Source organism: Palaemon carinicauda, chromosome 3 (assembly GCF_036898095.1).
Source record: "Palaemon carinicauda isolate YSFRI2023 chromosome 3, ASM3689809v2, whole genome shotgun sequence".
Lineage (NCBI taxonomy): Eukaryota > Metazoa > Arthropoda > Malacostraca > Decapoda > Palaemonidae > Palaemon > Palaemon carinicauda.
This window is the reverse complement of record NC_090727.1, coordinates 174,190,973-174,216,851: the sequence shown is the minus strand read 5'-3', so window position 1 is coordinate 174,216,851 and position 25,879 is coordinate 174,190,973. Positions and strand designations below refer to the sequence as shown.

Genomic DNA, 25,879 nt, shown 5'->3' with positions numbered 1-25,879 from the left:
AAAGAAGGTACACCCAAACCTCCACGCTCTTCGTCTGACTGCCTTCAGACTTTCGAAAGACTCTCAAGAGCTAGGGGCTTTTCGAAGGAGGCAGCCAGAGCGATTGCCAAAGCAAGGAGAACATCCACTCTCAGAATCTGTCAGTCTCAAGGGGAAGTCTTCCGTAGCTGGTACAAGACCAATGCAGTTTCCTCAACCAGTACCACTGTAACCCAGATTGCTGACTTCCTGTTATATCTAAGGAAAGTAAGATCCCTTTCAGCTCCTACGATCAAGGGTTACAGAAGTATGTTGGCAGCGGTTTTCCGCCACAGAGGCTTGGATCTTTCCACCAACAAAGATCTACAGGACCTCCCTAGGTCTTTTGAGACCTCAAAGGAATGTCGGTTGTCCACTCCAGGCTGGAATCTAGACGTGGTCCTAAGGTTCCTTATGTCATCAAGATTTGAACCTCTCCAATCAGCCTCTTTTTAGGACCTCACATTAAAAACTCTTTTCCTCGTGTGCTTGACAACAGCTAAAAGAGTAAGTGAGATCCACACCTTCAGCAGGATCATTGTTTTCACATCTGAAACGGCTACATGTTCCTTGCAGCTCGGTTTTTGCTAAACGAGCTTCCTTCACGTCCTTGGCCTAAGTCGTTCGAGATCCCAAGCCTGTCCAACTTGGTGGGGAATGAACTGGAGAGAGTACTTTGCCCAGTTAGAGCTCTTAGGTACTATCTAAAAAGGTCTTAACCTTTACGAGGACAATCAGAAGCCTTATGGTGTGCTATCAAGAAACCTTCTTTTCCAAGTTCTAAGAACTCAGTTTCTTACTATTCAGGCTTCTGATTAGAGAAGCACATTCTCATCTGAAGGAAGAAGACCTTGCTTTGCTGAAGGTAAGGACACATGAAGTGGGAGCTGTGGCTACTTCAGTGGCCTTCAAACAGAGCCATTCTCTGCAGAGTGTTATGGATGCAACCTATTGGAGAAGCAAGTCAGTGTTCGCATCATTCTATCTCAAAGATGTCCAGTCTCTTTACGAGTACTGCTACACCCTGGGACCATTCGTAGCAACGAATGCAGTAGTAGGCGAGGGCTCAGCCACTACATTCCCATAATCCCATAACCTTTTAACCTTTCTCTTGAATACTTTTTATGGGTTGTACGGTCGGCTAAGAAGCCTTCCACATCCTTGTTGATTTGGCGGGTGGTCAATTCTTTCTTGAGAAGCGCCGAGGTTAAAGGTTGTGATGAGGTCCTTTAGTATGGGTTGCAGCCCTTGATACTTCAGCACCTTAGAGTTGTTCAGCCTCCTAAGAGGAACGCTGCGCTCAGTAAGGAAGACGAACTTATTTAAGGCAGAGTAATGGCTCAAGTCGACTTCCTTACCAGGTACTTGTAATTTCATTGTTATTTTGAATAACTGATAATATGAAATACGGGATACTTAGCTTCTTGATATACATGTACACTGGTTTTCACCCACCTCCCTGGGTGTGAATCAGCTACATGATTATCGGGTAAGTTTAATATTGAAAAATGTTATTTTCATTAGTAAAATAAATTTTTGAATATACTTACCCGATAATCATGATTTAATTGACCCACCCTTCCTCCCCATAGAACCAGTGGACCGAGGAAAAATTGAAGTGGTGTCAACAAGAAGTACTGCAGTACCTGGCCACAGGTGGCGCTTGTGAGTACACCCCCCTCTTGTATAGCGATCGCTGGCGTATCCCTTCCGTAGAATTCTGTCGGGCAACGGAGTTGACAGCTACATGATTATCGGGTAAGTATATTCAAAAATTTATTTTACTAATGAAAATAACATTTTTAACAACTACGGTAATTGTTTACTATTGTATGAAAGTTGAAATGCAAGTAAACAGCTGTTGTTATCTGAATTAGTTGTTCATAACAGAACAGCTGTTTTTTGTTCAGTTGTTTATAGCTGTATGCCTTACTAATGATACTTTTATCGCTGTCTTTGCTTTTTTAATGTATTGAACTAGAAGTTGGAATGAAGAAGTGGCATATTTGATGTTAGGTTATTATAATTTTGTCTCAAAAAAGGAACTCATGGTTAACTGGATATGTGATAAAGTAATTTTTACGGGTGAAAATTTGTCAGTCACACAATACTGCATATAAGATCGGAAGTTACACATGTATATACTGTATTACTGTAATTTCATTTATTATTTTTTGGGTCCAAAGATGACTATTTAAAAAAAATCTGAAAAATGAATTATCTGCCCTGAGAAACTTGATATTAGGAGAAATCTGTGATATAGATTTAGATATGATAGATTTATAATTCTGTGATATACTGAGGGAGAAATAAGCGAATCGTGATGTGGTGAGTGATTACAGTAATTTAATGTATATTAATTCTACTTGCAATTCTCTTCCTTATTATAATTATTATTATTTATTATTATTATTATTACTACTAGCTAAGCTACAGCCCTAAATGGAAAAGCAAAATACAGTGATACCTCGGTACTCGACCATAATCCGTTCGAGATCCGTGTTCGACCTCCGATTTGTTCGAGTACCGAATTTTTTTTCCCCATAAGAAATAATGGTATATATTCTATTCCGTTCCCAAGCACTCGAACAGGCCCAAAATATTAATAAAACGTGTACCTAAACAACAATAATTATCTAAATGTGTATGAAATTGGTCAGAAAATCCTATAAAACAATTTTAAACCATTTACTGTACTAAAATAAAACAATTTTAAACCATTTTCTGTACTGTAGTGAACATACCTTTGAGCAGCGGTTCGATGGCATACAGGGATGGATGTGGAGAGGATGGAAGGGGGAGGTTACTGCTTGGAAGGAGAGTCCCCTTCCATGATGTGGCGGGGTAGTTCTCCTTCAGGAGTTGTTTCTCTCTCCAATGAAAGGGTGGGCAGATCTATTTCAGGGGTTTCTTCTCTTCTTTGTCTCTTCTTTGGAGGAGAAACAGGCTTTGATGTAGCAGCTTTCTTTTCTTTTGTGAAAAACTGGTCTATTGTTAATTGTTTCTTCCTCCTCTGCAGTATTCTTCGAAAATGATACATGACACTATCATTAAACATATGCACTGCCCGGTTTGCTACTGCAATTTCTGGGTGGTATTTTTCAGCAAAAGCCTGCACATCTGCCCACTTGGAACAAATTTCATTGATGAGAGAACTTGGAACATCCTCCCTTACCTCATCCTCTTCTGAAGATTCCTGCTCCACAATCAGATCCTGCTGCTGTTGTTGTTGCAGGTGCAACAATTCCTCCACAGTCAACTCGGTAGAATGGCTTTCTACAAGCTCATCAATATCATCCTTGTCGACCTCAAGCCCCAAACTCCTGCCCATGACAACAATTTCCTCAACGACATCAGTGTCATCAGAAATTACAGGGGTAGCAGTGCTTGGACCCGCCTCTGGTTGGAAACCTTCAAACTCCCTCTCTGTGACACATGATGGCCACAGCTTACGCCAGGCAGAGTTCAATGTCCTATAGGTCACACCTCGCCAAGCTTGGTCAATCATGTTAACAGAGTTGAGGATGCTGAAGTGTTCCTTCCAGAATTCCTTTAGGGTCAACTTCGTGTCACTGGTCACTTCAAAACACTTTCTGAAAAGGGCCTTGGTATAGAGTTTTTTGAAGTTTGAAATGACCTGTTGGTCCATGGGCTGGAGTATGGGAGTAGTATTGGGGGGCAAGAATTTGATTTTGATAAAGCTGTATTCTTCTTTCAAGTCATCCTCGAGACCTGGAGGATGTGCAGGAGCATTGTCCATAACCAGAAGACATTTCATTGGCAAGCTCTTTTCAATGAGGTAAGCCTTAACCTGGGGGGCAAACACTTCGTTTATCCACTCAGTAAAGAATTGTCTTGTGACCCAAGATTTAGTGTTCGAGCGCCACATAACTGGTAGTGCACTTTTACAAATATTATTTCGTTTGAACACCCGGGGGTTGTCCGAGTGGTACACTAACAAGGGTTTGATCTTGCAATCGCCACTTGCATTTGCACACAGCAACAATGTTAGCCTATCTTTCATTGGCTTGTGACCTGGCATCTTCGTCTCGTCCTTGGTAATGTACGTATTGGCTGGCATTTTCTTCCAAAATAACCCAGTCTCATCACAATTAAAGACTTGTTGTGCGATCAAATTTTGTTCATTTATGTACCGATCGAATTCCCCCACGTATTTATCGGCTGCAATTTGATCCGAACTAGCTGCCTCCCCATGCCTAGTAACACGATGAATACCTGTTCTATTACGAAACTTTTCAAACCAACCCCTGCTCGCTTTAAATGTAAATGAATCACTTTCACTGGTACTCGGACTTTTCTTCACTAATTCTTCATAGATATGCAACGCTTTTTCACAAATGAACGCTTCACTAACACTTTCCCCGGCCAACTGTTTTTCTTTAATAAATATTAAAAGCAACTTTTCCATCTCCTCAATCACTTGTGGCCTTTGCTTAGTTACCGCCGTAACTCCCGTTGCAACATTCGCCTTCTTAATCATTTCTTTATGCTTTAAAAACGTAGAAATGGTCGACTTCGCCATTCCGTATTCTACCGCTAAATCGGACACTCGTACACCATTCTCATATTTCGCTATAATTTCCTTCTTCAACTCGATCGTTGTTCGCACTGTTTTCCTCTTCTCCTTCCCCTTAACACTCATTACTTTCTTGGGACTCATTATGAAAGCTAAAAAAGCAATTAAAAGCACTGAAAATCACTAAATCACAACGAATGCTGATCGCGCGTTGTCTGAGTGACGCTCTCGAGAGAACTGATGCTTCCCGAACAAGCGAGAGTGGCCGAGATGGCGCGATCATCACAAAGCCCATGCGGTCGTCACGTGTTCGGCTGGTCGAGTACCGAATTTTTGGTCGAGCACCGCAGCAAAAATTTCTCGAAAATTTTGGTCGAACTCCGAATTGTTCGAGTATAGAGTCGTTCGACTACCGAGGTATCACTGTACTATAAGTGTAAGGGCTCCAACGGGGAAAAATAGGTCAGTGAGCAAAGGAAATAAGAAAATAAATAAATTATGGAAGTAATGAACAATTAAAATAAAGTATTTTAATAATAATATCAAAATAATCTTGTATAATATACATATACTATAAAAACGTCTGAAAAGAGGAAGAGAACTAAGATAGAACAGTGTAACTTAAAGCAAGAGAACTCTACCCCAAGACAGTGGAAGACCATGGTACAGAGGCTATTGCACTGCCCAAGACTAGAGAACATTGGTTTGATTTTGGAGTGTCCTTCTAGAAGAGCTGCTTACCATTGCGAAAGAGTCTCTTCTACCCTTACCAAGGGGAAAGTAACCACTGGACAATTACAGTGCTAGGTATTAGACAGTTGGACAGACTTCCTTGCTGTGAGTAGTCCCAGCATACTTGTCAAAAGTTTCCACATCTTGAATTATTTTATGTGATGGAAATTTCTATAAAATAATTTTTCTTGTCTTTTAGTTACCATCATATAGTGCTTGGTCTTGAATTAAATTAATGTTGTTTAGATTCTTCAAAGTGCGGAGTTTACAGTTTATGATATGTTGCGGATGATTGTGTTTGTGGATTTTGATTAATGTTCACTTGACTATCTTTTATTTAGTTTTTGTAAACAAAATGCAAACATTTAATTACAAAACTATTATTGTATTTTAAAAATCCTCTAACCAGTCCCATCGATTAACTGGCTTTGCTTACTTAGCTACATTATGTAGTTAGATGAGTCTTGTGTAAATCCAGATCATTATAGATTAATCACAATGTGTCTCGGTGTTTTCAATAAAAGTATCTTTCCCATGTATCTAAACCTACGGTACAGAATTACAAGGAATATTTCATTCCTATAATATAGGAAAAATTTACTTTTGAATGGTGACTTACCAAGAGTATTACAGTAGTTTACATGGTCGTAAGAAATAAGTTCTTGACTGCTAATCCTAAATTTTGTTCCTCATTTAGAACAGTAAACTCTCATAAGATGTGTGTTGATCTTATTACAGCCATTGTGAGGTCGTGATTTTTATTACACTTTGATTAATATCATGATACAGTATTTCATTTGTTAATAAGAATTCTTATAAACTACTGTACTTGGATATAAAGGCAAGTATTTGATGCAATTGTTTTCTTTCATTGCTTAATCAAAGGCTATCGAGATGCAGATTGTGGATGGCTAGACTTGGAGAGCGAGTGGGGAGGATCAAAACGACGGGTATCGTTTCTTCTTATCTATGCACCACGACGAGGCTTATTAGAAGTTTGGACTCCTCAGCAAGGTCCAAGAGTAGCTGCTTTCAATGTGCCAAAGTATTCTAAGTAAGGATATCGAGTGTATAGTGTTGTGTTTAGTTTTGTTTACTCATAGTATAAAAGTTTAGAATGCCTTAACAAAAAATTAAGTGACAAATCTCATTTTGTTCCTAAGCATATACAAACCTTGGCTTACTTTTGAATGAGGGATATGTCTACAGCAGCATTGAAACAGCCATTGAATCTTGAACAAAATAGTTGGTTATTGACAGGTGACACAAGGGGGAAACCCTGTCCACCCATCTGTCACAGAATAGCCCCATTTATCTGTAGCCATAGCAAGCAAAGAGAACTTTTCAGCAGTTCAGAGCCTTCCTCACATACCTTGCCTGAAGAATTTTAGGTCCCATCTTGGGGGAACAAGCCATACCCAGAGGGAATTTCAAGCTGTCTTACCTACCTTGGGCCTTAGTTCCCAGAGTGGGATGGTGCTTATCTTAGGGCTCTGATGCACACTTCTTTTGCTAACCTGAGAGGGCATCATAAGGTCTTTCCTGTAAGACTATTTCTCTTCTCTGCTTCAATAAGAGAATCGGAGATGAAGAGGTTCCTCAGTCTGATTTGGATCCCCCTCTTGGGAGATCAGTCCATGTTCAGAAGGTCCTGGGGTGAGATGGTCCTTATCCCCAGGCACCGGCTCTCATGCCTACTACTTACCTGAGCAGGGCATCATAAGGATCTTTTCCTCAAGAGTATCTCCTCTGCATTAGCAGAGATAGTAGGTTGGCCAGGGCACGAGCCACCCGTTGAGATACTACCGGTAGAGAGTTATGGGGTCTTTTGACGGGCCAGATACTACATTGGATCCTTCTCTCTGGTTACGGTTCATTTTCCCTTTGCCTACACACATCCACACTGAATAGTCTGGCCTATTCTTTACATATTCTCCTCTGTCCTCATTCACCTGACAACACAGATTACCAAACAATTCTTTTTCACCCAAGGGGTTACTGCACTAATTGTTCAGTGGTCACTTTCCTCTTGGTAAGGGTAGAAGAGACTCTTTAGCTATGGTAAGCAGCTCTTCTAGGAGAAGTACACTCCAAAATCAAACCATTGTTCTCTAGTCTTGGATAGTACCATAGCCTGTGTATACTCAAGCACACTATTCTATATCATTTTTCTTCTGCTTGTTTTGTTCAAGTTTTTGTAGTTTATATAGGAGATATTTGTTTTGATGTTGTTACTCTTCTTAAAATATTCTATTTTCCTTTTTTTCCTTTCCTCACTGGGCTGTTTTCCCTGTTGGAGCCTCTGGGCTTATAGCATCCTACTTTTTCAACTGGGGTTGTGGCTTGGCTAATAATAATAATAATAATAATAATAATAATAATAATAATAATAATAATAATAATCATCAGAAGATTACCAGCACAGTAGTTAAGAGTTTCAGGCTCTTCATGATGCCAAACCTTTGAGGTATGGGGTTCTGTCGTCTCCGTTATCTCACAGACTTTTTGGCAAGACCCCGAATGAGTTTAGGACCTTCTTGATCCTATCTCTCCGTCTAAGTTGACATAAAGTGGCCAGGTGTTACGTCTGGGCACTGCAGTGCTACTTGAAGAGGACTCGCTGCCATGTGTGGGAGTGTCGCAGCCTTCTCGTTAACTCCAGCAGGAACAAGAAGGAAGTGTCCACATACTTCCATCTGGCTTGTGAGGCTGTTAGCTTGCAAATGTAAGAACTCTCAAGCCTAGCCCTATCAGTGGCCTTCCTGTGTACCTGTCGGCTTATACGGAATTGAAGGTTAGTCGGAAGGTGTCGAACCCACTTTGCCCATCTGTACCTAACAGATGTTACCCACAGACCCTTGGAGCTATTTTCCTTAGGTCCTGAAGTGGCTCCTTAGTAGTTGTGTAGCACTGCCAGGTCCTTCATGGGACTTGATATACATCCTGCCTAAAGTAACATGTCTGGCATAAGTCATTAAAAGAGGTAGAATGCCATGTCTTTAACATCCTCTGTATACTTATGATTAGTTGTTAGAGGTTGTTGTCACCTCCCTCAGTCCTGTATAAGATCAGGAAGGATGGTATGTCCAGGAAAGAAAAGAGCCTTCCATCCAATTTGGTTTTGGGGGACTTTATCCTATCAATGGGTGATTCTCACTATTTTAAAGGACAAAAGCATTGTATAAATTTAGTAATAAATAAGTTTTAAAAGTACTTTTTATTTTACCTCGCTATACAAATCTTTCTTAAAATTAAATTTCCCACCTCAGATACCCCTCTCAGTTCTAGGCCAAAGGACAAAAGGGGCTATTCTGTGACAGGCAAGTGGGTGGGGCTTCCACTTGCATTACCTACTGTCAACCAACTATCTTGTTAACAATTCAGTAGCCTTTTCTAGCACTGCTGAAGACATATCCCTATTTTAAAAGAACGTGGGATTTTTTATAGCTAAGAAAAATACAAATTAATTTTAAAATATGGTATATTGAATATCCTTTTGAAATTTTATGGAATTAACCTTATTGCCAATACTAATGATGTTTTATGGTATTCCCTAGGCTTATTTACACCCCACACACGCTACTCGGTGTAAATAGTGTGCGAGGTGTTCGTTGTAAAGTTTTTCCTGTGATTTTTGTTACTCATGATGGGACCATTAGTGAAGTTTCTATTCCTTTCCATCTAGCTTTAGGGTGAGTGTTTTGGAATATTTTCCTTAGTTCAAGAGAAATGTACAGTATAATATTATTATTGGTGTTGTATAATTCAGATTTAGTTTTTAAATGAATCCGTATAAATGATATTATGTAAGATCTTTCATGTATAGGATGTGAGAATTTATGAATATAAAACTAAAAGTTTTTTAAATAGAAATTTTTAAAATGTTTGTTAGCATTATAAAAATTCATCTTTTGGCAATGTCCTAATTCTGTTCACATAGGGGTAAAACTAGTAAACGTGCCCGAGATCTTCACCTGGTCAAGACACTCAAGTCTCAGCTGAAGAGTGGGAATGAAGAAGAAATCATGGCCACAGTGTGCGAGATAAAGACACTAGGAGTACGGAGACAAGCCATAATGACTTTTGTTATGTCCCAACACCTTACTACTACTCTACTACAGGCTGTTTTGGAGTACTTTCTACCACTTTACAATATCAGCGAGGAGAATGGTAAGCAGGATACTTTACCATTGTAGTATTTTTCATTTATGGATAAGCAGTAGTTTTTCATACCCTATTCCCTGAAAGACCATCAGAAACCAATTGAATTATTCTAGTTTATATTTAAATATTTATTCTTCTGTAAATTTGCTAGATTCATGTTTTCTTTTTACAATTCCTCTGTTGCTTAGTTTCTGGAGATTTTGATTTAGTCAGCTAGTTAAACTACTTAATGATAATATAAATACTAGCAAGACTGACCATTTGATGTCTACTCAGGATTTTGATATGACTTTGATTCAGTGTTAAACATGAAGAAGGTTGAATTCTAACTCCTACCTCTTTACCTTCAGAACTTTAGTATTGCCAAAATTTACTTTTTTTTTTTTTCCAAAAAAATAATTTTAAATATTTAACTTAGCCGGTGAATATATAATAGCTGCAACTCTGTTGCTCGACAGACACATACAATAAAAACTCGCCAGCGATCGCTATACAGGTTGCGGGTGTGCCCACCAGCGCCAACTGTCGGCCAGATACCACTCTCGATGTAAACAAAGACTCAATTTCTTCTCTGTCGACGTGTCGACAAGACGTACTTTTACTCGCTGTAGAACCTGGAGTTTTTCCCATCATATTTGGTGAAGTACTTTAATTTGGTTTGAGCTTTCGCAGTGCAGGTGTTTTATCTTCATCTTAAATCTTGAACTCGTTTTTGGATAGATTTAATTTTTTGATGACAAAGAGAGTATGGACTTTCTTTGACTTTTAAATGGCCGACCCTTCCCTTAGACAGAAGTGTGTTTAGGCTTTTAGCAATTATCTTATCACGTTATAAATTTATTATAGATTTTCCTCTATATATTTTATATCTCACCGCCTTTATTAGGCCTCTTCGATTAACTTTCCATTTATAATAAACATAAAAATAAATTTTAATGATTTGTTTATATGCGACCTTCCTGAGAGTAGGCGGTCCTAACTTGGAAACTGAAGTTAAACAACGTTGAGCACTTTCAATCGTAAATAGCTTTTAAAGAGCTAATGATTTAAAACTTTTTAAATGAATATTTTTTAATAGATATTTTATGAAAGATTTTCTTTGAATAGTCTTCGTACTGTTTCAAAGATGAACTAACGTTTAGTTTATTTATGCTACGCAGTTTGCGCTCTATCGTTACGATAGAGAGAGAGAGTATCACGGTTTCACTTTGCAGAAAGAGTAAATCGATTCTGACGTTTTGTTCATTCTTCTTTCAAAGCTTAAATGTTTTAAATTATATTTTAAAGGAACTTTTTAATTGAAAAACCTTTCAGTTTTTTTTTTTTTTCCTTTGGTCAAATAACATGTTTTTTTGACGAAACGTAAGTGGGCTCTTCTCTTAGGTGCGTAATCAAGAGAGAGAGAGAGAGAGATAGAGACGGAGGGAGAGAGAGGGGAGAAAACGTTCCGTTCAAGCGGGTAACGTTGTTCTCGAGTTACTCTCGTCCCTAGTCTCTGTACGGGGAGAAAGGATAAAACGTTTTTAGTTTTTTATTCTCGTCCCCAGGCAATGTACGGTGAGAGATTGAAAACGTAGTTTTGAATGAACTAGTGTTTAGTCTCTTCCCCATCCACTGAATTTTTTATCTTAAAATATGTTTACTGTTTTTTGCTGGTATTAATGTGCTTGCATTATACGACTGATTTCGCTATTACTACCTTTTGATGAGGTTAGAATTGCGTGCTTCAGGTAGAAATCAGTAAAAGTTTCGATTTCAGTGAAATAAGTGCTAAACAGAAAATCGTAGTGATAAAGTGATATTGCGCAAAGTGTTATCAGTGTTGCGACCGAGGGTTCGTCTGTTCGTGCCTGTCGTTCGCCTAGTCCGGGACCTCTTGCAAGCTCCCAAGCCCAGGGGAGAAGTAATGTCGTACGACTTATGGGTTCGAGAGGCCTTGATCAGCGAACAGACGTTCCCTCTATGGTATTGGGTGTATCTTACCAAGATCACCCCTACCATAAGGCGAGAGAGACGTTTTTCTCCTCGTCATCCGAAGGCTTTTCGCATAAGAAACCTGAAACAAGGTTTCGAGGCCCTTAAGCGAAAGTCAGTCCTTTCAGGACAGGTCCAGCGTCCTGGTTGTAGCCATTAGGACAGCTCTGACCCTATGCAGTCATCGGAAGACTGCTCGCCGCCTAACAAAAGCGTAACACAGACTCCGAGAGTCTTTTTGTTGGCAAGGTTTTGCGGTCACAGACGTTACCCTCGTCTCTTACCGCAACCTTTTCCGTTGATCCTAAATGGGTTGTACGGCAAGACATGCAGAATAAGCTTGCCTCCCTTATGGAAGACTATTCTGCCGATTAGTCCGTTGAGCCTAGCCGTTTATCTCATCGAGATCCTGGCTTTCAGCCAACCTAACGTTCCTTTGTGCGTCCTGTTGACGTTGGCGTAGCTAAGTCACGTCAGTCAGGTTGTTTAGAACCACACTCGATGCGGTCTCGTGTGGATTTTCAGCCACATTTGGACGTTAGGCCACTTGCTGATGCTCCTGTTGACGTTCAGGACGTTCGCTAACAATCGGAGTTGACTTGTTTTGACGCTGTGCGTCAACCTCCGCATTCTAGAGTTGTTTTGACTGCTCAGTCTAGGTGGTCAAAGCAGTCTCGAGTGGACGCTGTGCGTCCTCACGCACCTGTTGTTGACAGTTCACAGACTGTCAAGCAGTTACATGACGTTGCGTCCTGGTCTCTCGCACCTGTTGTTGTTGACAGTTCACAGACTGTCAAGCAGTTACATGATGTTGCGTCCTGGTCCGCTACTAATGCACCAGTGCGTGTGGACTCTGCTTGTAAAGCATTGCCACCACGGTAGGTCTCTCCCTTGCTTGAGACTCAGCTATTTTCGGACAAGGTTCCTTTAGATGAGGAAGTTGCTGTTCCCCCTCCTACTGATATTCCCTTGAGGACTCTGTCAGACGGAGAGGAGCCTAAAGCTGCTTAGCCCTCTATGGACTTTAAATAAATCATGCTGATTTTTAAGGATCTTTGTCCGGATCTTTTTGTAACTGCTGCTCCTCGTTCGCCTAAACGTCAGAGCTTACACTAGGCCTAGCTACTTCGAAGCCGTTGTTTTATAAGCTAGTGCTCTCTCGCTCTCCTAGAGAGCTTTACGTTTGCTAGGCGACTGGTTTATCACCAGGAGGAGTTTGGGGGATACAGCCTTTGCTTTCCCTTCTTTTAAACTGGCTTATAGAGCGAGAGTCTGATATGACACGAGAGAAGTTCTCGGCTTGGGAGTTCCAGATAGACTTCTCAAATCTCGTAGACTCTCCCTGGCGCCTGGCCAGGAGACGCTCCTAGATTTTACAGGTCAACTTCACAGCTGTTTTCGAGCCTTTGAAGTTTTGCTGTACAATTATGTCATGCATAAACAAGGCTTTCAGGGATGGCTCCAATGATCTGACAGCCACGTTCTCTGCAGGGACAAGTCCCTCAGGGATGGCTCCATGATTTGGCAGCCATGTTCACTGCAGGAGTACGTAAGAGGCAAGTGCGCTCAATGTATTCATTGTCAAGACAAACTTCACGATGAAGTCTACCAGGCTGTCTTGACAGCATTTATGGAAGGCGACTGGATGGTCTCTCTCGACCTTCAGGAGGCATACTTCCACATTCCTATACACCCGGATTCCCAACCGTTTCTGAGGTTTGTTTACAGGAATGTGGGGTACCAGTTTCGAGCTATCGGAGATCAGAGCCTCCCTGTACTTGGACGACTGGCTTCTCAGAGCCTCTTCCAGTCATCGCTGTCTGAAGAATCTCAATTGGACTCTAGATCTGACCAAGGAATTGGGACTCCTAGTCAATTTGGAAAAGTCACAGCTGGTCCCATCCCAAACTATTCTGTATTTAGGGATGGAGATTCACAGTCAAGTTTTTCGGGCTTTTCCGTCGGCCCCCAGAATAGATCAAGCCCTGCTCTCCATCCAGAAGATGCTGAAGAAAGAACGCTGCTCAGTCAGGCTGTGGATGAGTCTGGTAGGGACGCTGTCATCCCTGGAGCAATTTGTCTCGCTAGGAAGGCTACACCTCCGTCCTCTTCAATTCCATCTGGCTTTTCACTGGAAAAAGGACAAGACGCTAGAGGCGGTCTCGATCCCGATTTCCGAAAAGATAAAGTCTTGTCTGACTTGGTGGAAGGACAATATCAGCCTACGAGAGGGTCTTCCCCTGGCAGTTCAGATACCCAACCACGTTCTCTTCTCGGACGCATCGGACTTGGGCTGGGGCGCGACGCTGGACGGTCAGGAATGCTCAGGTCTGTGGAACTCGAGTCAGAGGAGCATGCATATCAACAGCAAGGAGCTTTTGGCGGTTCATCTGGCCTTGATAAGCTTCGAGAATCTCCTTCGAGGCAAGGTGGTGGAGGTAAACTCGGACAACACCACGGCCTTGGCGTACATTTCCAAACAGGGAGGTACCCACTCACTGACTTTGTACGAGATCGCAAGGGACCTGCTCATCTGGTCAAAAGATCGAGGCATCTCCCTAGTAACGAGGTTCATCCAGGGCGACTTGAACGTCCTAGCAGATTGTCTCAGTCGGAAAGGTCAAGTAATTCCAACCGAATGGACCCTCCACAAGGATGTGTGCAAGAGACTTTGGACGACTTGGGGTCAACCCACCATAGATCTCTTTGCAACCTCGCTGACCAAGAGGCTTCCAATCTATTGCTCTCCAGTCCCGGACCCAGCAGCAATACATATAGATGCCTTCCTCCTAGATTGGTCACATCTAGATCTTTACGCATTCCCACCATTCAAGATTGTCAACAAGGTACTGCAGAAATTCGCCTCTCACGAAGGGACAAGGTTGACGTTAGTTGCTCCCCTCTGGCCCGCGAGAGAATGGTTCACCGAGGTACTTCGATGGCTAGTAGACGTTCCCAGAAGTCTTCCTCTAAGAGTAGACCTTCTACGTCAACCACACGTAAAGAAGGTACACCAAAGCCTCCACGCTCTTCGTCTGACTGCCTTCAGACTATCGAAAGACTCTCGAGAGCTAGAGGCTTTTCGAAGGAGGCAGCCAGTGCGATTGCTAGAGCAAGGAGAGCGTCTACCATTAGAGTCTACCAATCGAAGTGGGAAGTCTTCCGAGACTGGTGCAAGTCAGTTTCCGTATCCTCGACCAGTACCTCTGTAGCCCAAATAGCTGATTTTCTCTTATACCTGAGAAAAGTACGATCCCTTTCAGCTCCTACTATCAAGGGCTACAGAAGCATGTTGGCCTCGGTCTTCCGGCATAGAGGCTTAGATCTTTCCAACAATAAAGATCTGCAAGACCTCCTTAAGTCTTTCGAGACCTCTAAGGAGCGTCGTTTGGCTACTCCTGGGTGGAATTTAGACGTGGTCCTAAGATTCCTCATGTCAGACAGGTTTGAGCCTTTACAGTCAGCCTCCCTGAAAGATCTCACTCTTAAGACTCTTTTCCTGGTATGCTTAGCCTCGGCTAAAAGAGTCAGTGAGCTTCATGCCTTCAGCAAGAACATCGGGTTTTCGTCAGAAAAAGCTACTTGTTCTCTGCAACTTGGTTTCCTAGCCAAAAATGAGCTACCTTCTCGTCCTTGGCCTAAATCTTTCGATATTCCTAGCTTATCGGAGATCGTAGGCAATGAACTAGAAAGAGTCTTATGCCCTGTTAGAGCTCTTAATTTCTACTTAGCTCGTACTAAACCTTTACGAGGCCAATCTGAAACGTTATGGTGTTCGGTTAAGAAACCATCCTTGCCTATGTCAAAGAATGCTTTGTCATATTTTATCAGATTGTTAATACGAGAAGCTCATTCACACTTGAGTGAGGAAGACCGATCTTTGCTTAAGGTTAAGACGCACGAGGTTAGAGCTGTAGCAACTTCCGTGGCCTTTAAGCAAAATAGATCTCTGCAAAGTATCATGGACGCAACCTATTGGAGAAGCAAGTCAGTGTTCGCGTCATTTTACTTGAAAGATGTCCAGTCTCTTTACGAGAACTGCTACACACTGGGACCATTCGTAGCAGCGAGTGCAGTAGTGGGTGAGGGCTCAACCACTACAATTCCCTAATTCCATACCCTTTTAATCTGTCTCTTGAAATGTTTTAATGTTGTTTTTATGGGTTGTCCGGAAGGCTAAGAAGCCTTTCGCATCCTGGTTGATTTGGCGGGTGGTCAAAGTCATTTCTTGAGAGCGCCCAGATTAGGGGTTTGATGAGGTCCTGTTGTATGGGTTGCAGCCCTTGATACTTCAGCTCCTGGGGGTCTGTCAGCATCCTAAGAGGATCGCTGGGCTCCGTAAGGAAGACGTACTTACAAAGCAGGGTAATCGTCTAAGTCGACTTCCTTACCAGGTACCTATTTATTTTGGTTTTGTTATATTGATAACTGCCAAAATGAAATAAAAAACTCTTAGCTTATACGATGTAAACATATTTAACTCTGGTCTCTACCCACCTCCTTGGGTGTGATTCAGCTATTATATATTCACCGGCTAAGTTAAATATTTAAAAATATTTTAATTATAAAATAAATTTTTGAATATACTTACCCGGTGAATATATAAATTAAACGACCCTCCCTTCCTCCCCAATAGAGACGCAGTGGGATGAGAAGAAATTGAGTCTTTGTTTACATCGAGAGTGGTATCTGGCCGACAGTTGGCGCTGGTGGGCACACCCGCAACCTGTATAGCGATCGCTGGCGAGTTTTTATTGTATGTGTCTGTCGAGCAACAGAGTTGCAGCTATTATATATTCACCGGGTAAGTATATTCAAAAATTTATTTTATAATTAAAATATCATTTTTATAAAGGTTTAGATTTGGTTTTCTAAATATTAAAATTTTTATCAACTAACTGGTGCAACTAAATTCTTTAATAAGTTTTTGAAAATTTATTTCTATTTCAGCTATTTCTGATGATGCCATCCAAACTCAAGATCATGAGAGTCGTCTTCTGGGTCAGCAACTTCTGCGTTTGAAACAGCTACTCTCACTCTACACAGTTCTTACTAAGCTTCATAGTGTCCGAGAAGCTTCCCCTGATCCAGATGATGAAACTATAGTTTTGGTAATTTTATTTTTCTTCCCAAAATCTTTTATATAGATAAGAAAAGATTCATTGTAAGAATCAAGTAATGAATGCTTATTATTAAGGGCTGTAAGATTGAAAGTATCCCATACTATTAGATGTATAGGACAAGTAATGGTTATTGAAAAAAAAAAAAAACAAGGAATTTTTAGATTCTTAAACTGAATTATAAAGAAAATTTGCACTTCTTTAAGACGTAGCTTATAAGAAAAAGTAAGTTAAGTGGTTATGCTTAGATGTCCATCATTTAACATCAATTGTTTGCATGAGATAATTTACAGTACTATATAAGTACTGTACTCCATAATATCTGACCAATCTTAATTTTATTTACTAATTCTTTTCAGGATCTTTCAAAATTATTAGTACTGTCTCCAGAGGAGACCAAGACAGTGCTTTTAACATTTCAGCATCCTGACTTCAATAAGTCTTCTAGCACAAAAAAGGTCAGTTATATTTTTATTTTCCTGGACAAATTACAAACAACTTGATGCACAACAGCAGTTTAAGGTTATGCTTCAGACAATTCATACAACTCTGCAGGTGTCCACTTGTGTGTTCAAGTGTTCACTTGCTTTCTCATCTTAGGTCCTCTCATGATGCATCTTTGGATGTATTTTTGGACGTTTGACTTTGCTTTTTCTTTTTTCTTATATCAATCTTACCATATGGATAGAGATTGAAGAAGTCAATCTCAAACCAAGCAGAACCTGAGGATCTGAACATACTGATACAGTAGTCTCATATCAGTAAGTTCAGTTATAAACAGACCAGTTCCTGTGTGATGGGAACAGTCTTCTCAGCTGAAACATTAGTTCAAAGTTACCCGTCATCTTTGGAGAGAATCTGTGTTGCAAGGGCACCTCCTCTGATGATCACCTCACTTGACAGTTGCAAGAGAAGCAAATCGTGGGTTGTTTAGTGTATGTGCACCCACTTCAGATAGTAATGAATACCTACTTGGTATTTTGACAACAGGTGTATCGTGGTAGAGTTTTTCTAATCTCTCCTCCTCAAATTTTCTGTTGTTGGATGCATCATGAGAGGTCTGAGATGCATACTTTGAAAATCAGATATTATGTGGTGTACAACAAGGCACTATCCTCATCTGCAATCATATGCTATAGGTAAATGTAGTTTTTACCTATGCTTACTCTTCAAGGTCAGATGGTGAGCCTTTTAATTTTAGTGATCAACAATGTTACCATAGGGATGATATCATAGGAAAGTGTTATTTGTTTTCTCTACTGTATTTTATTATTGATTTTGTGGAGATTTACAAGTGGCTGCTTCACCACACACTAAAATGATCGACCAGGTACATTTCTTGGAAAAAAATGTACTGGTAGTCTGTTCAGTTATCATAGAAATATATAGGGGTAGAAGGTCCCTGATTATTTTGCTCGTAGAAAGACTTTTCTGTCGTCAATATCAAGGAGTTCAATATTTTACCTGGTTCAACAAAAAATTACCTTTCTGCCATTTCAGCCCTATTTGCTTTGTGTATAACCAATTCTCTCTCTCTCTCTCTCTCTCTCTCTCTCTCTCTCTCTCTCTCTCTCTCTCTCTCTCTCTCTCTCTCTAGACCAGTAAGATTAGTACCAATAGGCATGGGAAGAGGGGGGGCTAGAACGGAATACTTGCAATAGCAAAGGAATTATTGTAGTACTATAACATCCCATACCCACATCTACAAAACACATGTAATATACATGGCTAATTGATACAATAGTCAATTAGATACAAACATGTAACTTCAATATAGAGCCTGCTTCAGTCTGTTAGAATATATAGAATCACTACCGTATATATACTAACTAGAAAAGCACTCTGAGAGTGCAGACCTCCGCCATAGCAGCTTATTTTTCAAAACCGGCTTGCCTTTCCCATAATCAATTTAGACCGTAGTCATACTTGAAGTCTGTGTGAACTTAGGGTTAAAGTTAGGATTAATTTGGTCGACCTTTTGCTTGACCTTGATGTTTGACCTAGGACTTTCAAAATTGAACCACTTCCATGTCTCAACATAACAATTAATCCCTGGAAGTTTCACTACTCTATGAATAAAATTGTGGCTAGGAAGTTCTTCACAAACAGACAAACATACGAAAACATAACCTCCTTCCAACGGACACTGTTATAACGGATTTTGGATATAACGGACTGAATCCAGATAACCAGAGTGTTGTTCAGTTGGCAAAGGTCACCGTAAGAAGCACAGAACATAGATCTGAGATATTTATATTTATTTACATAAATGTAATAAAACCATTTTTTCAATATTAATCTTACCCGATAATCATGTAGCTGTCAACTCTGTTGCCGACAGAAATCTACGGTCGGGATACGCCAGCGATCGCTATACAGGTGGGGGTGAACACCACAGCGCCATCTGTGGTCAGGTACTCCAGTACTTCTTGTCAACACCACCTCAATTTTTCCTCTGTCGTGCCTCCGGCTAGACCTACATGGATACGCTGTTGATTCTGGAGTTATTGCTCACGATTTGGTGATGTATTTGCTCTAGAGTTTAGCCTTCGCTATTCAGGAAGCTATATCATTAGCTTAGCAAGTTTTTGGAATTAATTTGATTTAATTTTTGATTTAATTTTGGTACGAAGAGAGTATGAACTCTCTTTCACTTTTAAATGGCCGACCCTTCCCTTAGACGGAAGTGTTGGTGTCGAAGAGAGTATAGACTCTCTTAATTTTGCTTAACAAAGTTATAGATTTATTTTATATCTCTCCGCCTTTTATAGGCCTCTTTGATTAACTTCCTTTTATTATAAACTTATTAAAATTAATTTTTATATTTGTTTATATTCGACCTTTCCTAATAGTAGGCGGTCTTTTCTTGGAACCGAAGTTAATTAACATTGACCCCGTCATTTCGTTTTTACCTGTTAACATATTATGCTATTTTAATGTTTTTGAAAGAATTTCTTTGATAGTCTTGTACTGTTTTCAAAGTTGAACTAACGTTTTGTTTTGTCTCTGCAGTTGTTGACGTTCAAAACGTTCAACTTGCGCTCTATCGTTACGATAGAGAGAGAGTCTATCACGGTGTCACGTTGCAGTAAGAGTAAACCGATTCTAGCGTTTTGTTCATTCTTTCTTAGCTTAAATGGTTTTAATTCTAATAAAGGAACTTTTTATTTGGGAAACCTTTCAGTTTTTTTTTTTTTTCCTTTAACAATAATATGTTTTAACGATGTATATAATTGGGCTCTTCTCTCAGGTGCTAAGTCAAGAGAGAGAGAGAGAGAGAGATAGAGACGGAGGGAGAGAGAGGAGGATAAACGTTTCGTTCAAGCGGGTAACGTTGTTATCGTTTTTGCTCTTCTCCCTAGTCTCTTTAGGGGAAGAAGGTAAACGTTTCTAGAGTTTTATTCTTGTTCCCAGACTTTATGCGGTGAGAGATTTTAAACGTAGTTTATTTGATCTAGTGTTTAGTCTCTTTTCCAGCCACTGAATTATTTATCTTTCATTATGTTTTTCTGTTACATTGTAATACTGTTTTCGCAATTACTAACTTTTAATGAAGGATAGAATTGCGTGTTTCAGGTACAAACCACTTAAAGTTTCGAGTTCAGTGAAATAAGTGCAAACAGAAAATCAAAAGTGATAAAGTGATAAGCGCAAAGTGTTACAGTGTTGCGTTCGAGGGTTCGTCTGTTCGTGCCAGTTGTTCGCCTAGTCTGGGACCTCTTACAAGCTCCCAAGCCCAGGGGAGAAGTAATGTCGAAGGACTTATGGGTTCAGCAGGCCTTGATCGACGAACAGACGTTTCCCTCCGTGGTTTCGGGTGTAACCAACTCACGTAGCCGACGTGATCACCCCACCCACACAAAGACGAGAGAGCCCATTTATTCCTCGTCTGCGGAAGAGGTTTCTCGCAGAAACCATGGACCAAATCTTGCAGCTTTTAAGTGCAAGTCTGTCCCTTCCGCGCAAGTCCAACTCCTAGGTGGTGCCATTAGCACTGGGTCAGTTCGGACTTGCTGCAGTACGACAACTGCACACCTCCCAGAGAGGCAAGGTGGTATCGCAACAGACAGTAACTCCGTCTGTTGCCGCACCAGCTGTTTTAGACCCTCAGTTTCAACGGACAGTAGCTCCGTTTGTTGTTGTCTTTCTTAAACTCTAGTGGTCTATGCTGCTGACAATGCAGTCTCAGCTTGCGGTGTTGATGCAGGAGTTTCAGGCAGAGAAGGTTAACACACCTCCTCCTGCGAGCGCTCCTCCACCTCTACGCAGTCCAGCCTGCCAGACGTATGATGTTGAGGTTCCTCAAGCTACCTCCATGCGTGAGCTGCCGCATTGGGAGTTGCCAGATACCAGCTCTGTGCAGCAACCTCCACTTTCCTTGAGGCAGGAGCCTCTTGCCACGCGGCAACCTCCTCAACACTTGAGGCAGGAGCCTTATGCTTTGCAGCAACCTCCTCTACCCTTGAGGTAGGAGCCTCATGCGTTGCGACTACCTCCTCCATCCTCGAGGCAGCTACCTCTTGCGGTGCGACAACCTCCACCATCCTCGAGGCAGCAACCTCAACTCCACCTCTGTGCAGTCCACCCTGCCAGACGTATGATGTTGAGGTTCCTCAACCTACCTCCACGCGTGAGCTGCCGCATTGGGAGTTGCCAGATACCAGCGCTATGCAGCAACCTCTTCCATCCTTGAGGCAGCAACCTCAACTCTTGCGGCAGCCACCTCCACTCTTGAGGCAAGAACCTCAACTCTTGAGGCAAGAGCCTCAACTCTTGAGGAACCTCATGCTATGAGGCAGCCGCCTCAACGCATGCAGCAACCGCATTCTTCACAGCATGAGCCTCTCTCTGCGCAGCTACCTCCTCAACCCTTGAGGCAGACGCAACTCTTGAGGCAGGAACCTCACAGGAGCCTCATGCTATGCGGCATCCTCCTCAAACCATGAGGCAGGAGCCTCATGCTATGCGGCATCCTCCTCAACCCATGAGGCAGGAGCCTCATGCTATGCGACATCCTCCTCTACCCATGAGGCAGCCTCATGCTTATGAGGAGCCTCATGCTATGCGGCATCCTCCTCAAACCATGAGGCAGGAGCCTCATGCTATGCGGCAACCGCCTCAACCCATGAGGCAGGAGCCTCATACTATGCGGCATCCTCCTCAACGCATGCGGCATAAGCCTCATCCCTTGCAGCTTGAGCCTCATCCCATGCAGCATGAGTCTCATACCATGCAGCATGAGCCTCATCCCATGCAGCATGAGCCTCATCCCATGCAGCATAAGCCGCACGCCATGCAACATGCTCTGCTTACCTTACAGCATGCTCTACATACAGCATGCTCTGCATACAGCATGCTCTGCATACCTTACCGCATGCTTCTCAGTCACACATCTTTGGTTGTTGCCAACTCACTAGACTGTCAAGCAGTTTCATAACGTTGCCTTCTAGTCTGCTGCTTTTGCACCAGTAAAACCCTCACTGAGAGAACTTAGCTTTTCTCGGATATGGTTCCTGTAGATGAGAAAGTGCTATTCTCCCTCCTTCTGATTTTCCCTTGAGGACTCTGTCATTTGGAGAGGAGCCTTTAGCTGCTTAGCCTCCTATGGACTTTTATTTAAGCATAGCATGCTTCCAGGGAGGGTAATGGTTCCACTTCAGTCGCTAACCCCGTCTGTTACCACACCTGCTCCCATAGACCTTGAGCTGTGTTGCAAGACATGCAGTCCAAGCTTAGTCCTTGTTAGAGGTTTTTTTGTTTACGGAGTCAGTGTGTCACTGGGAAGACGTTCAACAACCAGCAGAAGTGTCTTGTTGTGACGCAGTGCGGCAACCTCAGCAACCCGATAAGGAGTTGTCTGTACGACCCAGACAGTCTAGACAGCTTCGGGTTGTCACTGTACTTCCTCGCTTCCCCATGGTTGACAGTTCACAGACTGTGCAGCAGTACCATGATCTTGTGTCCGGCTCCGTCAGACGACTAGCTTTTAAGAGCTCCCACAAGTCGTCGCTGTCTGGAGATTCTCAGATGGACTATGGATCTGACCAAGGAACTGGGCCTCCTGGTCAATTTTGAGGAGTCCCAGCTCGTCCCATCCCAGACCATTGTCTACCTGGGTATGGATCTTCAGAGTCGAGCTTTTCGGGCTTTTCCGTTGGCCCCAAAGATATACTAAGCCCTAGATTGCATCCAGAGCATACTGAGAAGGAACCGATGCTCAGTCAGGTAGTGGATGAGTCTAACAGGGACACTTTCATCGCTGGCCCTGTTCATCGAGTTAGGGAGACCCCACCTCCCCCCCTTCAGTATCATCTAGCGGCTCACTGGATAAAGGACATGACGCTAGAGACGATCTCAGTTCCTGTTTCCGAAGAGAGGAGGTCTACTCTCACGTGGTGAAAGAACAGCTTTCTTCTCAAGGAAGTCTACCTTTGGCTGTTCAGAAACCCGACCGCCGTCTCTTCTCTGACGCATCAGACACGGGCTGGGGTGCGACTTTGGACGGACAGGAATGCTCGGGAACATGGAATCAGGAGCTAAGGACACTTCACATCTATTGCAAGGAGCTGTTGGCGGTTCATCTGGCCTTGATAAACTTCAAGTCCCTCCAGCTTAACAAGGTGGTGGAGGTGGACTCTGACAACACCACAGCCTTGGCTTACATCTCCAAGCAGGGAGGGACTCATTCGTGGAAGTTGTTCTAGATCGCAAGGGACCTCCTCATCTGGTTAAAAGATCGAAAGCTCACGCTGGTAACGAGGTTCATTCAGGGCGATATGAATGTCATGGCAGATCGCCTTAGCCGGAAGGGTCAGGTCATCCCCACAGAGTGGACCCTTCACAAGAATGTTTGCAGCAGACTTTGGGCCCTGTGGGGTCAGCCAACCATAGATCTGTTCGCTACCTCGATAACCTAGAGGCTCCCGTTGTATTGTTCTCCGATTCCAGACCCGGCAGCAGTTCACGTGGATGCTTTTCTGCTGGATTGGTCCCATCTCGACCTGTATGCATTCCCGCCGTTCAAGATTGTCAACAGGGTACTTCAGAAGTTCGCCTCTCGCAAAGGGACACGGCTGACGTTGGTTGGCTCCGCTCTGGCCCGCGAGAGAATGGTTCATAGAGGTACTGCAATGACTGGTCGACATCCCCAGGACTCTTCCTCTAGGAGTGGACCTTCTACGTCTACCTCACGTAAAGAAGGTACACCCAAACCTCCACGCTCTTCGTCTGACTGCCTTCAGACTTTCGAAAGACTCTCAAGAGCTAGGGGCTTTTCGAAGGAGGCAGCCAGAGCGATTGCCAGAGCAAGGAGGACATCCACTCTCAGAGTCTATCAGTCTAAAGGGGAAGTCTTCCGAAGCTGGTACAAGGCCAATGCAGTTTCCTCATCCAGTACCACTGTAACCCAGATTGCTGACTTCCTGTTACATCTAAGGAACGTAAGATCCCTTTCAGCTCCTACGATTAAGGGTTACAGAAGTATGTTGGCAGCGGTTTTCCGCCACAGAGGCTTGGATCTTTCCACCAACAAAGATCTACAGGACCTCCTTAGGTCTTTTAAGACCTCAAAGGAACGTCGGTTGTCCACTCCAGGCTGGAATCTAGACGTGGTCCTAAGGTTCCTTATGTCATCAAGATTTGAACCTCTCCAATCAGCCTCTTTTAAGGACCTCACATTAAAAACTCTTTTCCTCGTGTGCTTGACAACAGCTAAAAGAGTAAGTGAGATCCACGCCTTCAGCAGGAACATAGTTTTCACATCTGAAACGGCTACATGTTCCTTGCAGCTCGGTTTTTTGCTAAAACGAGCTTCCTTCACGTCCTTGGCCTAAGTCGTTCGAGATCCCAAGCCTGTCCAACTTGGTGGGGGACGAACTGGAGAGAGTACTTTGCCCAGTTAGAGCTCTTAGGTACTATCTAAAAAGGTCATAACCTTTACGAGGACAATCAGAAGCCTTATGGTGTGCTATCAAGAAGCCTTCTCTTCCAAGGTCTAAGAACTCAGTTTCTTACCTATTCAGGCTCCTGATTAGGGAAGCACATTCTCATCTGAAGGAAGAAGACCTTGCTTTGCTGAAGGTAAGGACACATGAAGTGAGAGCTGTGGCTACTTCAGTGGCCCTCAAACAGAACCGTTCTCTGCAGAGTGTTATGGATGCAACCTATTGGAGAAGCAAGTCAGTGTTCGCATCATTCTATCTCAAAGATGTCCAGTCTCTTTACGAGAACTGCTACACCCTGGGACCATTCGTAGCAACGAATGCAGTAGTAGGCGGGGGCTCAGCCACTACATTCCCATAATCCCATAACCTTTTTAACCTTTCTCTTGAATACTTTTTATGGGTTGTACGGTCGGCTAAGAAGCCTTCCACATCCTTGTTGATTTGGCGGGTGGTCAATTCTTTCTTGAGAAGCGCCGAGGTTAAAGGTTGTGATGAGGTCCTTTAGTATGGGTTGCAGCCCTTTATACTTCAGCACCTAAGAGTCGTTCAGCATCCTAAGAGGACCGCTACGCTCAGTAAGAAAGACGTACTTAATAAAGGCAGAGTAATGGTTCAAGTCGTCTTCCTTACCAGGTACTTATTTATTTTATGTTATTTTTGAATAACTAATAAAATAAAATACGGGATACTTAGCTTCTTTGTTAACATGTATGCTGGTCTCCACCCACCACCCTGGGTGTGAATCAGCTACATGATTATCGGGTAAGATTAATATTGAAAAATGTTATTTTCATTAGTAAAATAAATTTTTGAATATACTTACCCGATAATCATGATTTAATTGACCCACCCTTCCTCCCCATAGAGAACCAGTGGACCGAGGAAAAAATTGAGGTGGTGTTGACAAGAAGTACTGGAGTACCTGACCACAGATGGCGCTGTGGTGTTCACCCCCACCTGTATAGCGATCGCTGGCGTATCCCGACCGTAGATTTCTGTCGGCAACAGAGTTGACAGCTACATGATTATCGGGTAAGTATATTCAAAAATTTATTTTACTAATGAAAATAACATTTTAACTTAATTATTGTTGGCATATTTTCATAATAAACTACCTTATTACCAAGTTTCAATTACCATTTTTAGCTTGTTCTGGAAATACTCTTTTATTTTTAAGGGAAAAAATAACAAATCATTTAAAATTTGCTATTTGTTTAGACTATTTCAATCAATAAAATATTGCTTTCAAGATAGTAGAAGGTACTAAGCTTACATAAAATAACTTGGTTCTGAAATATAGAAGGCATGGAAACCCATCAACTTTGAATGTACTAAAGATTTGTTTTCTCTTCATTCTTGTGTCAGAATCAATTAAGAAATTCTTGTGTTTT

The 25,879-nt window shown here is 42.2% G+C and overlaps 1 protein-coding gene across 1 annotated transcript in view; it reads left to right on the top strand.

The window, feature by feature from the left end:
- Positions 1 to 25,879, top strand: part of LOC137638786 (rab3 GTPase-activating protein non-catalytic subunit-like) — a 157,921-nt gene that overhangs the window by 77,997 nt on the left and 54,045 nt on the right. The window contains exons 11-15 of the mRNA XM_068371154.1: positions 6,173 to 6,341; positions 8,845 to 8,979; positions 9,228 to 9,457; positions 16,376 to 16,536; positions 16,905 to 17,003. Of these exons, the coding sequence (XP_068227255.1) occupies positions 6,173 to 6,341; positions 8,845 to 8,979; positions 9,228 to 9,457; positions 16,376 to 16,536; positions 16,905 to 17,003 (794 nt within the window). The remainder of the gene's footprint in view (positions 1 to 6,172; positions 6,342 to 8,844; positions 8,980 to 9,227; positions 9,458 to 16,375; positions 16,537 to 16,904; positions 17,004 to 25,879) is intronic.